This window comes from Dermacentor silvarum, chromosome 3, assembly GCF_013339745.2.
Source record: "Dermacentor silvarum isolate Dsil-2018 chromosome 3, BIME_Dsil_1.4, whole genome shotgun sequence".
Classification (NCBI taxonomy): domain Eukaryota; kingdom Metazoa; phylum Arthropoda; class Arachnida; order Ixodida; family Ixodidae; genus Dermacentor; species Dermacentor silvarum.
This window is the reverse complement of record NC_051156.1, coordinates 192,024,381-192,039,187: the sequence shown is the minus strand read 5'-3', so window position 1 is coordinate 192,039,187 and position 14,807 is coordinate 192,024,381. Positions and strand designations below refer to the sequence as shown.

At 44.0% G+C, this 14,807-nt stretch overlaps 1 protein-coding gene across 3 annotated transcripts in view; it reads left to right on the top strand.

The window, feature by feature from the left end:
• Window positions 1–199: 199 nt before the first annotated feature.
• The window catches only part of LOC119446351 (condensin complex subunit 1), a 53,977-nt gene continuing 39,369 nt past the window's right edge, over window positions 200–14,807 (top strand). For 2 of the 3 annotated variants that reach the window (XR_007466137.1, XM_049664090.1), the window contains exons 1-11: window positions 286–611; window positions 709–784; window positions 869–927; window positions 1,008–1,195; window positions 3,214–3,359; window positions 5,207–5,328; window positions 6,244–6,367; window positions 7,131–7,278; window positions 9,337–9,459; window positions 11,715–11,924; window positions 14,056–14,134. Coding sequence is in view for 2 of the 3 variants with exons in the window: in XM_049664090.1 (XP_049520047.1) it covers window positions 449–611; window positions 709–784; window positions 869–927; window positions 1,008–1,195; window positions 3,214–3,359; window positions 5,207–5,328; window positions 6,244–6,367; window positions 7,131–7,278; window positions 9,337–9,459; window positions 11,715–11,924; window positions 14,056–14,134 (1,438 nt within the window). In the remaining variant the exon portion in view is untranslated. Of the gene's footprint in view, window positions 260–285; window positions 612–708; window positions 785–868; window positions 928–1,007; window positions 1,196–3,213; window positions 3,360–5,206; window positions 5,329–6,243; window positions 6,368–7,130; window positions 7,279–9,336; window positions 9,460–11,714; window positions 11,925–14,055; window positions 14,135–14,807 lie in introns of those variants that run through there. The other variant, XM_037710764.2, reaches the window with a different exon arrangement.

Genomic DNA, 14,807 nt, shown 5'->3' with positions numbered 1-14,807 from the left:
ACAGCAGCGACCATATTCAAAAGCGGTGATTGGATAAAAATGCGTTACGTAAAAACTCTTTACTTCACTAGCTGTAAATTAATTTTCGCTCGCAAAGTAAAGGCTGAATATTTTAAATTTATTAAATAATCACTTGAAGCTTTGAATGAGCCGGCGAATTATTTTTTTGAGCCTTGTACGATTTACGGATTTACGACATTTGGCGGTATTTTGTCGGTGCACAACCCGGCTTTTTCCCCGGGTATTTCGGAACAGCGCGGTAAGTATTAAAAGTAGGACGCGCTTAAAATAGTGAGTTTTTTGTGCCTTTGAATGCCCAAACTGAGCACTAACAAGTTCATGTTTAAAGCTGTCGTCTTTCGCGAGCTGTTAACGACATAAGCAATCAGCTGAGACAGTTGTGCGCGACATCGGTTATGTCGCTTTCCCGCAATGGCGCAAATTTAAAATGACCGCTGTAATTGTGATTGGTTCTACAGGACACGAAAGCATGGCGAACTTCGAGTTCGTCTTGCCTTTGACGAAGGACCAACTCTTGAGATCCGAGAGGGTCGGGCAGTATTATGTCAAGGACGTGGTGCCGGCTCGTGAGATCGGAGCGCAGGTTCGAGGTGTGTAGTGAGCCGTTTTAATTTGTCCCTTCATCACGGTGTGATCCGCACACTGCTCCTTGAGTCATCTTCCCTGTACTGTTGTCTTTGTGCGTAGGATTTCTCTCCAAGAAAAGACTCCTCGATACCAAATGTGTTGTTGATTCCTTCGATCTGCTTTACAGCGTTATCACGTAAGTCAGACATTACATTTCTCTTGTTTTAAGCGCTTTGGAAACTTGCTCACGTGACGCCGCATTGGTCGCGTCAATTTGCAGAAACTTTCACTCCGTGGACGAGAAGGTGATACAAGATGTATTTGACCTGGCACTCTTGGGTAAGTATTCGCGTCGCTAGCTTGGCGCTTTGCTCACTGGAAATATCGTGTCTGTACTGCGAGTTCACATGTTTTCGCAGGTGTTTCAAAAGTGGAGTCAGACTTGACAATATTGCTGCAAGATTCTGACGCAGCCTTAGATTTTGACACCAAAAAGCACGCGCAGAATCATCTCAAGATGTCCTGCTACGTGCTTTGTCACCTCATCGATCTCATTGAAGCTGAATCCAGCAAGCCGTCGTCAGATGTGGCCCTGAGTGCGTCAAAGGTATTTACAAGTTGCCCACATTTTGTTGTTCCAGACAACTTTGGCTTTGCTGATTGATCTTCCAGCAACAGTACATCTGCAGCTGTTTACAGGGCACAGAAAATCTTGCAGTGTACCGCGCCTTAAATTGGCATGTCGTTAATTGATTTTTTGCTGTGAAGTAGACATTTTAATGTTACAAGCATTTGTTACTCATGGCGAGCACAACTTACTGTGGGTTTGAATATGCTTCAAGTTTCAGCCTTTTACAAACCTCCAAGGTAGCTTCCCTGCACAACAAAACCTCTTTCATCAAGGCTGTTTGCACAAGGTGCAAGATACTGCCGGCACCCTATAAGTTGAAGTTAATTAGTTGCAGTGACGGCAAGCCAGTGCATGGCAGATGCCTGCGATCAGCACACGTGCGTTTGCCTCATCTTAGGATTGGCAATGTTGCATTAAATTTGAACCTCCGTTCTTTAACCATGATGGCAGACTTGGGAGTGTTGTGAAGGGTCTTCAGCTTGTATCATTGAAATATGAGAGTTATTGTCGGTTTTTTAAAGCGTTTCTCTTGTTTTTATAATGTTCCTGCATGTGGATGCTTGTATGATTGCTGAATTGGAGCAGTCAGATTTGTTAAGGGATGGAAAATGTGTTGCACAAACTTCTTAGTGTTATTCATTCGTTGTTTGCATTAGACTAATAAACAGTTCATTTGGGTATGTTTGCATGTCTTTATCGTGCAGAGAAAGGTGACAATGTTGAAACGGCATAAATTCATGATGACATGGTGAATAAGAGAGTTCGTAGAGCACTTGCAATAAATTCTGTAATTTTTTTATCGGGCAGTAATATTGAGGAGAGTGCCTAGGCAGAGCTCTAGCCTTCGGGTATATGTCATTATGCATTATTTCACCTTAATTGCTGTGAATAAGGACTTGTGCAGAAATTCCTGTCTACCTGAAGTATAGCGTAAGCTGCACAGTGCAATCAGCCACAAAAGTTTATCAACCGGCCGATCTCAGAAAATTTGAATTTCTGAGCAGCCTGCAACAGTAGCCAATAAAACCATACATCAGTGTTCTTCACATATACTAACAGAGGCTGTAAATGCAATTACCAGGCTGCGTTTTCAGCCAGTGGATATATTCTGCTTTTTGTCAGGTTCTGTGGTCCATAAACTTTTGTGGTGATGCATGTGCAGAAAAGTCATTTTAGCATGATATTGACAAAAAAACAAAGGACAAGGAAAGTTGCTAAAACAAGCACTTATCTATCAACAAAAGTCAGGTAAATCGAAAATGAACAGAAGATTAGTGCGCAGGTACAATTAAAAAAAAAAAAAAAGAAGGCTGTACAGCCAAAGATACAAACATGACTCATGTAAAGTACATGTAAATGCAGTGCACCAAGACCAGTAAATGTTAGTATAAAAAAAAAGCACTGCTGAAACATTAGACATATCATCAGGCAAGTTGAAAGTGTACTAAATCACACGGTAAAAGAGATCACGTATACCAAAAAAAACTAGCGACAACACAAAGCTGTGAACAAAACAACGAAAGCGCTTTGACTGATGAAAAATATCAAGATCAGCGAAATAGGTATTATACCGATTTTGAATTCTATACACAGCAGAATGTTTGCTGTGACAAGCAGAAGTGAAGAATGGTAAGTGCACACTTGTGACCTCGTGTGGAATCCGAAGCGCGACATGCCATATACCGAGAAAAACTAGCACACACCAATACAAAGCTTAGAACAGAACGACAAAAGCAACTGATGAAAAATATGTTGGTATGCTAGTTATCGTGAGATCATAAACTTTTTCTATAATCTGACTCTGGGTCGAATAAATTCTGACTGATATTGGGGCCTATAAATGATAGCTAGCACTAGTACAAACTTTTGCTCAACACAGCATGCCTTCTATGCCAGTGACCAGCAGACAAGAAGGGTGTTTTTTTTTTTTTTTGTTTTTTTTAAGTTCTGTCAAATTTGTTCACGGGATTTGTTCTTCTGTTTTCCCGTTGCAGGGTCGCAAGAAAATTGCTGCGAATAACATGAAGTTCCTTGAGTGGGGGTCACAGAAGCTCAAGGCTGTCCAGTGCCTCAAGAATATACACGAGCTTTCCCTACAGTGCCTGTGGTCACCGCAGCCTGTTGAAGATGAGTACATCAAGTGAGTCGGATGTCGGTGTTTCTCATCCGCCACTAGTGGCTCAGTGGCTACGACATTCTGCTGCTGAGTGCAAGGTTATAGTTTCGATTTCAAGCCGCAGCGACTGCATTCTGATGGTGGAATGCAAAAAATGCTCAAGTACATAAAGGGACACTAAAGCAAACATCAAGTCAAGCTGAAGTGATAGATTAGTGCACAAGAATGTTTAAGATGTCAATATTATTGCGAACAGAGTGTTAATAATTGGGAACTTGAGGTAAATACAGGACAAGATTAGAGACTTCCCTGGGAAATTCGAGCATTAGCCCGATGACAAAGGCACTCCTCATTATGGTTGTCACTAGTACTCAACCATTTGTAAGAATAAAATCACTGTAATTGCATTATAAGATGAAAGAAAATGTTAGTTGTTCAGTTCTGTTTAATTTTTAGAAAAAAGAACTCATTGACGTTACCCTTGACAATGATGCGGTCGGTCGAAAGGTTTCTTTTTCTCCACACAGCGTCTTCGCGTTTCTGTAGTTTCATTATCGTGTAGTGCTGCTCTGGTTTTAAGTTTGACACGCAGTACACTAATTTCACAATCCGAGGTTAAAGTATTGAAACATAGACGAACCCATCATGTGATGTAGGTTATTATGTAGCACACGAGCCAAGAGGCCTGACGTAGCCTATAAACAGCTGCGCTACTGCCCTCTGTCGACTGACAATCCCCTGCTCTGTCAATTGGGGAGGGAGGCGAGTCTGTGTATAGACTCCCACCTGTGAATGATAAATTATCCTACTGACTGTCAAATTTGATTATGAAATGTCTCGGAACTCGAATTGATCACTCAAGTTTTCAATATAAACATATCGTGAAATAAAAAAAAAATTATTTGCCGGCTGTACTTGTTCGCAAAAACTGTGTCTGCCAAAAGCACATAAACCACCTATGCAAGCAACTATTTGCGTAGATAGCAATAGTTTTATCCAAATTACTGATACTTTAGAGCACTTGTATAATCTGGAGATAACTGTGTTGTGACAATGCGAAAATAAAATATTACCTATTCCATACCTAGGTAAAGGAGGAGAGTGCATTAGGCTGTACTATATTATAAATGCACCTTTATTCCCCCCCCCCCAGAATGCTCTATTTTAAAGCATACATATAACCCTCCGTGGTTGCTTTGTGGCTATGGTGTTGGGCTGCTAAACAAAAGGTCTTGGGATCGAAACCCGGCCATGGCGGCCGCATCTCGATGGGGGCGAAATGCAAAAACAGTAACACCCATGTACTTAGATTTGGGTGTACATTGAAGAACCCCAGGTGTTCGAAATTTGACGGAGTCCTCCACTACGGCGTGCCTCATAATCAGATCGTGGTTTTGGCACGTAAAGCCCCATAATTTAATTTAAAGCATACATTCAGAGCAGAGAGATCATGTTGAAGGTGCTCAAAATGCCTGCGAAGTCTGTGCGCAGCTAGTCCAAGTGCTCCCGTGCTTTTCTAAGACACTGAAATATTCTTTGAGCCCATCTTCGGACACCAATGCTTCGTTCGTTCCACTCCAGAGTGAGAACTGTGATGAAGGGGGTGTAATTTTTCATGTTTGTATTGAGGCTATGAACCAGTGACCACTTACAGTTTTCATGCGGCTTGAACACTGTAAAAGCTCCACATAATATAGTTTGCGATTTCATTCATAAAATCAGCTCCGAAAGTACACTTTACTGCTCCAAAATGGCCTGGGTTGTAGCGTAACTGCAATACAAGAATGGGGTTGTTGCTAGAATGTTGGTGGTAGCTTTACTGAAGTAATTCTGTCACTTGTTTTGATGTCGTCTCAACATTTTTTTTACAGTCTTGTAGCTGATTGCTTCTTCAAGTTGATAGAAGATGCTGGCAACATAAAGTCGAGCACCATCAAGGATGCATTCACCACGGTGATTGGCTTGAACATCAAAAGGCACAGCTATGCTATTGGTGAGCTTATGTACTAGTACAGTTTCATGTTTGATTTTGTGGGGCATGTGCTGCATGTTGGGCGTTGATGACGATGATGATGGCACCTAATTGTAAGGGCATTGCGAGGGTGCAACAACTGTGTGTACTGCTACTGTCTTCTGACATATTGTCACAGGGACCTGGCAGGTGCAGGCAGGCAGAGGCGTGATGATGAACGAAAAAATGCTGTGCTCTCTATTGAGTGAACTTGTGCTTATTGAAGAAACGGTGCAACTCGCAGTGGTCACAGTTGGTGGTTATTGGATTGGATGAGACGTCCAACAATTGGTCCCTGTTCATACGTTGTTATCAAGCATTCAGGATGAACGAACAGTCATTGTTATAATTCTGGGAACTACCGCATGTGGTCACGTGAAATCTGGTAGGCAGGCTTGTCTTTCTGGAAGGGGCCACTGCATTTGTGGTGTGACAATTATGTGATGCTGCAAGCTTGTATTGCGCAAGAAACAAAGACATACCTTTAATAATTATAAAAAAAGTGATAAAAAAAGCACAAAATTGTACGTTGAGGGAACATGTCACTGAGACTTTATGAATGACTGTCAAATAAGGAAGCTCGCTGTTACGTGAGCGATGCAAAGAAGTGTTGTGCAGGACATTCACAAAGCCTTTAGTATACAAAACTGGCACCTAAAGTTATCAAGCTTGAAGCACGTCCGGAAACTCCAAGTTTGTTCCCGCTCTTGGCTAAGCTATTGGCCATCATTTCATTTTGCTGTGCTGTGCTTCTTTTTACATTATTCATAAAACCTCACAGATATAGAAGAACTGCTCGTGGCTCAACTATTAAAACAATTGCTACAGTAGTTGCTCAAGTATGCTACAGTATGCGCTGATAACGTTGTGCTCAAGCTAAGTGTCTTGTGCTTGCAGGATGCGTCATGAAAATAATGCAAGTGCTGCAAGCTCACGAGCATGTAGCATCCTTTCTTGCCGAAGCCCTATTGGTCTTTTCGGAGAAGTTTGGCGTGAAAAGCGTTGTTGGTGACTGTATCAGGTAAGAGAAAGTTCTGCCTCACTTTTGTTTCCTGGTGAATCTTGTGTGGGAAATTCTGATGTGCGTTGTAGGGTTGGTTAGCTTTTGGTAAGAAATAATGCAGCAACACAGTAGCACACACAAACAGGGCCCTTGTAGCTTCTTGTACACAAGATTGCCAGCTAGCTGAAATGCAAAGAATTGCTCCTCCATGGCCACTGAGGAATTTAGCAAATTTGACTCGCTACCAAGTGAATAGTTGCGCATGCGGGCCTCTGAGGGCTAGATAAGTTGTGGATTTAGTCCCGCAATTGAGTGGTTGGGTCCTTTGGATGTAGTCCTTTGGCTCCGGTATGGGAGAAGGCGGAAAGCAAATGTCAAATGCGGACGCTAGTCGAGGCAAAGAGAGGGTGTGCCTATGTTGGCAGTGAAGTTCACCTCCTGGCAGCATGGCAATGCGACATTTCAATTCGGTCTATCTAGTCTAATGAATCAGGATGACAAATTCTAGTGGTAAAACATTCCCCTAGATGGTGCCCTGCAACTTCCTATCTACAACCAAAATTTGCTGTGGGGCATAGTGAGTGGTCCTTTAATATGTGTATGCAGCACTGGCTTTGAGGCAGATTGTGTGCAGGGTCATAATGTCCCAGACACGGAATGCTGTTTACCTTGCCACAGGTATGAGATGGGATTTCACTGAGCTAAATACAAGAAGCTTGGTGCATGGCATGGGCTCTTTCTGTCAGCATTTCTGTTCACTTGTCTATTTTTTTGTATGCAGAGAACTGTGCCGCCTGGATTCCCTGGAGAATGCACAAGACGTCGGCGGCATTCGGAACCTTGCCACGTTTCTTGTGGAGCTCACAGACAGAATGCCTGAATTGGTCACGAAGTCAGCTGGCTTGCTTGTTGACCTGCTGAATGTCAAGGTTTCTATCTGTTTTTTGTTCGTTTTATTGATTAACTTCACCAATAATGCAAGCTTCCGAACCAAATTGGAGTTATTTAGTATTATAATTTCTTTTTCAGTTCTTGATAATTGTACCTGCTGTGGCGCGCGTCTCCTTTTCTAGCTTGGCCGTGGCAGCGCATGGTTGTCAGCACGGCTGAGCGCATATTCAGCCCGCGCGTCCTCTTTTAGAGGTAATCTGCTGTGTGTGCAAAGAGTGAGTGTGCCGAAGTACCGTGGAATCATGTGCACTGTCTTCCAGCATGTTTAGTACTGGAGGTTGTATAATCTCGAGTTTCGGAGATGCATTGAAGTGAGAGGCAGACGGAGTATTCGTTCCCCACTGCCGGCACTTTTCATGATACAGTAGAACCCCGCGGTTACGTTCCAGGGTGCTGCGTTTTCTCGGCTGTTACGTCGTTTTCAGCCGGTCCTGGCACAGCTCCCATAGAACCCCATGCATTGGTAACCCCGCTGTTGCGTCGCAACTGTGGGACCGTTCCCGCATCATACGTTGCAAACTGCCACCCTTCGCCAGCCCGAGCGGCCATTTTGACTTTGCGTGTCGCTTGGCTTGGTGGCTTGACGATGGCATTGGCCGCCCAAAGTGCCGGGGGCGACACCTATGACGTATATTTTCGGTTTCCGCCATCAAAATTATGGCCCTTGAGATCCGCATTTGCTATCTAAAGATGGTGTCCATGACGTGTTGTGGCCCTAAAATTAGTTTTGGCGCATAGATGTTCCGTATGAAGTCCAAGGGCGATAACGTCGTCGCGGCGCGTCGTATGCTTTATGTGCGAGTGAAAGTGTGCGAGGGGAGCCGACGACCGTGTCCAATTCTCGCACTCACAAGAAAGAAAAGCAAGGGGGGGAGCGCGCCTTCTTCCGTTGCGCTCGAGGCACCAGCGAGGGGGGAGGGATAGCAGGCAGCGTTATGCTCTGGCATCAACTGTGTTCTGCGCGGCAGTACACAGTTGAAAAAAACTTCTCCCTATATTCAAATAAGTACGGTGATATTGTCACTTTGTATTTAATCCTCCAAGAAGGTTTGATAGACACTGAGATAAGATTTCCCTCTTGGGAGTGTCAACGTTCGAGTTTTCGGACTCCCTAGGGGCCGCAAAAATGTTCGAAGAATCGGGCAGTCCAAAAAAACGAATGCATGCCTTTTACTGCCCCCAAGGGCTCCAATCGCCACAGGCACATCCAATTGCACATCCAATTGCCAGTACACTTATTAGGCATATCGGTGTTCGTATTGTAACAGGAGACGACGGGTGCACGCGTGTATAACTGAGGAATACATATTGTGTCCTGTGACAGTTGTCCCCTTTTCAATCCTGGTATTCACCGCAACACATTATGTATGCTTCACCGCGTAACAACTCTGTATTGCGGAGAAGCTCACTTTTGGGAACCGGCATTATGTAACACGTCAAGCATTCCGTGCTTCGAAGCTGTCCGCAGGGATTACAGAGGCAGAGTCGGCATCACTGTTGACAGCGGTGAATTCTTTCAATGCAAAATATGGCACCGAACAGCAGAAAGGTTGGCAACGAACGTCAAAGCAGCTAGGCCTGGCTTTGGCGCAGTGGTGGTTATGGCTGCCAGCGGATCGGCGTGCGAGAGCGCCAGTTTGAGGCTGCGAGATAATGAAAAGGGTGGTGGTGGTGGTTTCAATTAACACCCTTTCAAACCTGCAGACACTCCAAAAAGTCCGGAAAATAGGACGGCGAAGGGTTCTTGCGTCCGAAATTTCAGACGTATCAGGTGTCCGAATTGGTCTTTGACTGTATTGTAGGAAATCGCTGAGTACATTCTGATGAACGAAAATTATAAGTAAAATGATGGAAGTCAATTGTAGCATTTCCTTCTGAACAAATGTTGCTAGCTCGAGGACCACACAAAGATGGACAAACGGGCGCTTTCTGTGGTCCTGTAGTTCGCACCGTTTTTGTTTTGTTTTTTTGTTTTCTTTCTTTTTTACTCAGGATGTTGACTAGCCCAGATTCATACCCTCATATTCATTTTCCAGAGCTACACCATGCGGATTGGAGTCTTGACAGTTTTCTTCAAGATTGTGCTCGATGTCCTAAGCAAAGAGGGATTGGACAACAAGGAAAAGGAGCTGAGAGACACACTCCTTGACCACCTGGAGGTTTGTTTTTCTGCATATCACTAGCATTCACTTTGAGAGCATCGAGGCAGGGAGTACAGTTAAATATGGACCGATAAAAATGCCAGAAGAGTGGCCGGAGTCCTAGCTAAGGTTGTAGCGGCGGCTAAATTTCTGTGTTCTGCTTCTACCATGCCAACACAAGTTGCGTGCAACTACATATAACTTGCAGGTCTTGCAATCAACTGCTGAAGTTTTTCTAGGTTATCACTGATGTACAGTCAAACCTCGATATAACGAACCTTGATTTAATGAAATTTGCAATGTAACAAACTATTTTTATTTCCCGATCTTATTTAGTTTCATTGAATTAACGAAACCTCAAATGAACAAAATTTGCAACATAATGAAGTTTATTGCTGCAAGTACAACTTTGTTTATTAGTTGGGCACACCCCAGAGGGTGTCAACTGTTGTCAGAGTGTACATCTAAGAGCAGAAACTGTTTGAATGAATCTTTGTAAACAAGGCAGATAGAAGTGACATCAATTAGTGCCAAGGCTTATCTTCTTCCACAATAATTGCACACATTTTTAATTTCTATATGCACCATATACTTTTCAAAATTATATTTATGACTTTACTTGTTTCAAAGAAAAGGCTACATGATCTTCACTGTGTCAAGTGACATAAAAAATTTAGATGTGTGACAGCAACCCCGAAAATCTACGGCATTAACCATTTGAGGGTCGATTCTTTTCCCCAAATGCAACTCCCCAGGGTCGAGTTTGTTTATTGCAGATTTTAAGATTTCAGGCAGACCTATTTTGAAAATATTTACCGCAATTTTTTAGAGTGACCATAAAAAGACAAAAAAATATTTTCTTCTAGGTAAACATGTAATGTTTATTCATGAATACAGATGGGCTTCCATAAATACTTATAATAATAAAAAGTAAATACACTGAAATAGATATATTCTGATTATGCACTTAGGTTGTTGTCCACCCACAGAGGAATCCCTGCTCAACTCACTTTCAGCAGAGCAACCAGTGCGCACACCCATAGCATAATCGAACCGTGTATGTGAGCAAACGCAAGAAAACTCTATGGTTGTGCGCCCATCAAAAAAAAATCGAACGAGCCAGAAACTTGCAGTAATCCTTCATTTTGTCGCCAGCGAGGTGCAATCAGTTTGTCCAAACCTCAAGAAAAGAAATGCAGGCATAGCAGCATCGTTTGTTATATAGCGGCATTGTTAGCGCTTGCCTGTGAAGAGATGTAATCGCGCCCCTGTGAGCAGCAGACGAGCAGGCATCTAGCGGCGACATTTTGAGAGATTAGAAACCTGCTAGACATCAGTTTTTAGGACTGCAACGAACGGCAAGAACCCGCGAGGCGAAACCAAAACTAACCGCCGCACGCCCTCGCACGTGCAGATGCGCGAGCGGTTGCTGAAACTCCAGCTTAAAGAAGCCATAGAATGAAAAACGAGACGAAAGAACAAATAAGAAATTATTTGTATCCACATAGGGTGGCAGCACTTGCTGGGCAACGAGGAGTTGAAAAATTGGCACGTTTTTCACAGATAAAGACGGCACCGTAAATATAAGGCATCGACCATTTGGGATTTGTTTGCGGCACTCTATATTTACGGCATTGACCATGAAAAGGTGAAACATGTGCAATCAAATCTGTTTAAGAAGTCGAAAATACCTTGAAATAGGATGGATAGGTGGGCTAGCTCGTATTGCATTACTGTACCGTAACTACTGTAACGTAGCACAAGATGATACTGTAAACGAGGAAGGGGCACACAACCCAAACGCTTCCAAATTCCAGCCCTTGTGTTGCGTGATCGTTCCTCTTCTATTGTTTTTTGCTATGCACTAAGTTTCGATATCGAAAATACCTTTTATATATCGCATATTTGTCTTCGTCGAGGTAGAAACTTGGGCCAGTTGGAGTTGCATAGTTCATATATTCATAGGACTGGTGCTTAGACAACAGACAAGAAAGAGGAGGACACATATGTGCGTCCTTCTTTTCCTTGTGTTTCATCTCAATGCTGGTCATACAAAATGTGAGATGACGTTCGTTATAAGCATACAATTGTTAACGTTAATAATGTTGAGAAAAATATCAGATTCCTATAATTAGTCGCATTCCTGTTCATTATGTCGAGGTTCAACTATAATGTAACTTCTTGCTTTGCGGCTCAAGTATTTTTTACCTTGCTCCTCAAACATCTTGTGAACCCTGCATTCTCACACCTGTCGTAACCTCGTTCTCCTCTAGGAGCACATTTTGGATGAGAATGCCTTTGTGCGCGGCAAGGTCTTGCAACTTTGGCAAGACATGTGCAACAAGAAGTGCATTCCACTGGACAGGCAACAGACAGTGCTCGAACTCATCACCAACAGGCTGTGCGACAAGTCTAGCGTGGTCCGGAAGCATGCAGTCGGCTTCGTCTCGGCCTACCTCGCCAGCAATCCTTTCCTTGCCAAGGTGCGATGATGCCAATGGCATTGTATATTCATAAACTTCAGCACCATACGCTGTCAAGAGGACATACCATATTTGTTTTATTCTAACATGTCCCCGAATCTAATGCACAATTTTTCATGGCTAGAAATGGAAAACTCAACACCCACGACTGTAACACTCACTCCTATCTTCATGCTTTAAATTATGATAAGGGCAATACCGGTGAGGTTCCACTCACCATTTTTGGGGGTAAGAAAGAAAGCACAGTTGAATCTAGTTAATTCGAACACGCTTAATTCGAACTTCCGGTTTATTTCGAACTGACGCTGTGGTCCCGTCACAGTTATGTAATTCCAGTGGGCGAAAACACCCGGTAATTCAAACGCACAAGCATTTGCGACGTCTAATTTGAACATACTGCACTTGGACAATGCTCTCAGCAGCGCACCAAATCACACGGTGGCGCCTCCGATCAGCATTGCTCCGACCCCGCCATAGAGCAAAAGCTTAGGAGAAACCCCTCAACGCTGCGCGCAAAGAAAAAAAAACATGGCAGAAAGGTTCACCCTCTCTCAAATGGCAAGGTCGCCGTTCCTGCATCGCGCCGGAACACGCGTGTACGTGCCTACGTCTCAGACACGCGCAGAAAAGGGCAGTGAACCTTTCTCCTTTCTGCTTCCTCTATTTTCTGGTCACACATTGACCTTGAATGCTGCGGCTGCGGCACAGAGGGAGCAGCGGCGGAGGCCCAGTCCAGCCAACGAAACTGCCTACGCCGGCCAACGCTCGCTTCTCGATAATGGCCGAAAATGAAACTTCAGGGAGCGAGCTAAGCTGGCGCTGGCATGACGGCGGGCATGCACAGAGACAGTCGAAGTTGAGGGAGTTAAGAATGAGTTGAGAGCGAGGGTGAGAGGAGCCACCGAAGCAGTGGAGTTGCCAAGGCCAAACCGCTTCCCTCCCGACCTCCTCCCTTACCTTCGACGGTCTCTGCGCGCATGTGCTGCCGGCCCGGTGCCAGCTTAGCACGCTCCCTAAGTTTAGTTTTCTGTGGTTATTGGGAAGTGAGCATTGGCCGGCGTAGGCAGTTTCGTGGTCCTTGCTCTCCGTGTGCTTGCACATTGCGATATTTCACGACTCGCACCGTTCACGCATCATGCTATGGTGCACGAATACTTCAAGAATAGGCCCTTCTTTTTAATCCGAACAAATTTTCGGGCCCTTCGAGTTTGAAATATCGAGATTCGACTGTAATGGCAATTTGTACAAACTTGGAAAAAGAAAAGTTATTGCATCTGAACTACTATAAATGGGGCACCATTCGTCGTTGCTCTCGGACACCTCCTTATCACATCAATAGCCTCGGAGCATCTCAACTTAGGACCCGTACATGGCATTTCGGATACCACATTTCTTAAACATTTTGCACACCATGGCAGCCCAACGAACTTGCACTGTGGGCACAAAGGCTATGCAGCTGCACTGCTGGGGTGCTATTCTTGACCCTGTCAGATTCTGCTATGTTGTCGAATTCGCCATGTTGACTTTCTGAGCTAATCAGAGAAGACGTAACTGCCTTTTGAGCCGATTGGAAATGGCGAGGTCGACAACATGGCGGAATTTGGATTGACAGTGTTCAGTATAGCATCACCCAAGTGACGTGTGGATTGGAATACAGAAATTTTTTGTCAATAATGATAGCTCGTCGGTATTGCAGTTTTGGTTTCACACTCGAATCATGCGCATTTTTTAAAATCACATTTTCTGGGAAATGTTTCGAGAAAAAAAGTACGCATTGGAATCGAGTACAGATGTGGTATTTCAAGCCTGTCATGCGTCTTCTTCTTTCCTCTAGGTTCCATGTTCACGCTTTCGCAGAAGTGATTTGGCAGACATATTCCTTTCTGACTTGTGTATTGTTTTGTGCACTTTAACACAACAGAATACGTGAGAGCAATGAAGCAGCTAACATAACCTTTCTTGCACTTTGGGGCACTGTCTCAAGCTTTCCTTTCTTATTGAGGCGGCCATATTGCGTACTCGAAGTTGTAGTCATGCATATATTATCAAGTCGCTCAAACGGAAAACTAGTTCATGCCTGCGGAAACATCATGTGACAATTCCTTCTTTACTTACTTTCATCACTGTCTAGTTGTCACCTGAGGAACTGAGGAAGAACCTTGCAGAGGAAGAGGAAAAACTGCAAGCTCTACGGATATTGCACAAAGATGGTGAGCAGTTTTACTACAGTGGTTCTCTGCAGCCATGCACACACGGTTGCGTGGCCGCTTTCAATTGGAGTGGATTGTGAAAATGCTTGTGTACATAACCTTAGGTGCACATTAGAGGATTTAGCTTGTCCGTTTATGCATTACCCTTATGGAATGACAGGTTACCGGATTACGTGGACAGCAGTAGCAACGCGGCTAGTGGCATTTTGCGTGCGATGCACTGAATGAATTAATTGTGGCGTTTGACGTCCTGAAACTGCACATTGGGTTATGAGGAACGCCGTAGTGGGGGCTCCAGATAAATTTTGACCATGAAGGGGTTCTTTGAGGTGCACCCAAAGCGCAGTATGTGAGTGTTTTTCCATTCAGCCCCCATCGGAATGTGGCAACTGTGGTTGGGAATCGAACCCCAGACCTGAGGCTCCGTAGTGCAATGCCGTAGCCACTAAATCACCACGGTGGCTGTGTGATGCATTGTTGAACCACAACACAATGTACATGTTTTCGTACATGGGTGCTATCACTGAAAAAAAATGTAGAAAATAAAAATGAAGGAAGAAAGTGAAAAGGATTGCATGTTAGCGATTATGCGGCCGCCGCCACTTCACACCAGCAGTTAAGACGAACATGATTTGTCACTGCAACAACAGCTCCATGTGCTCCTCTCTGGTTG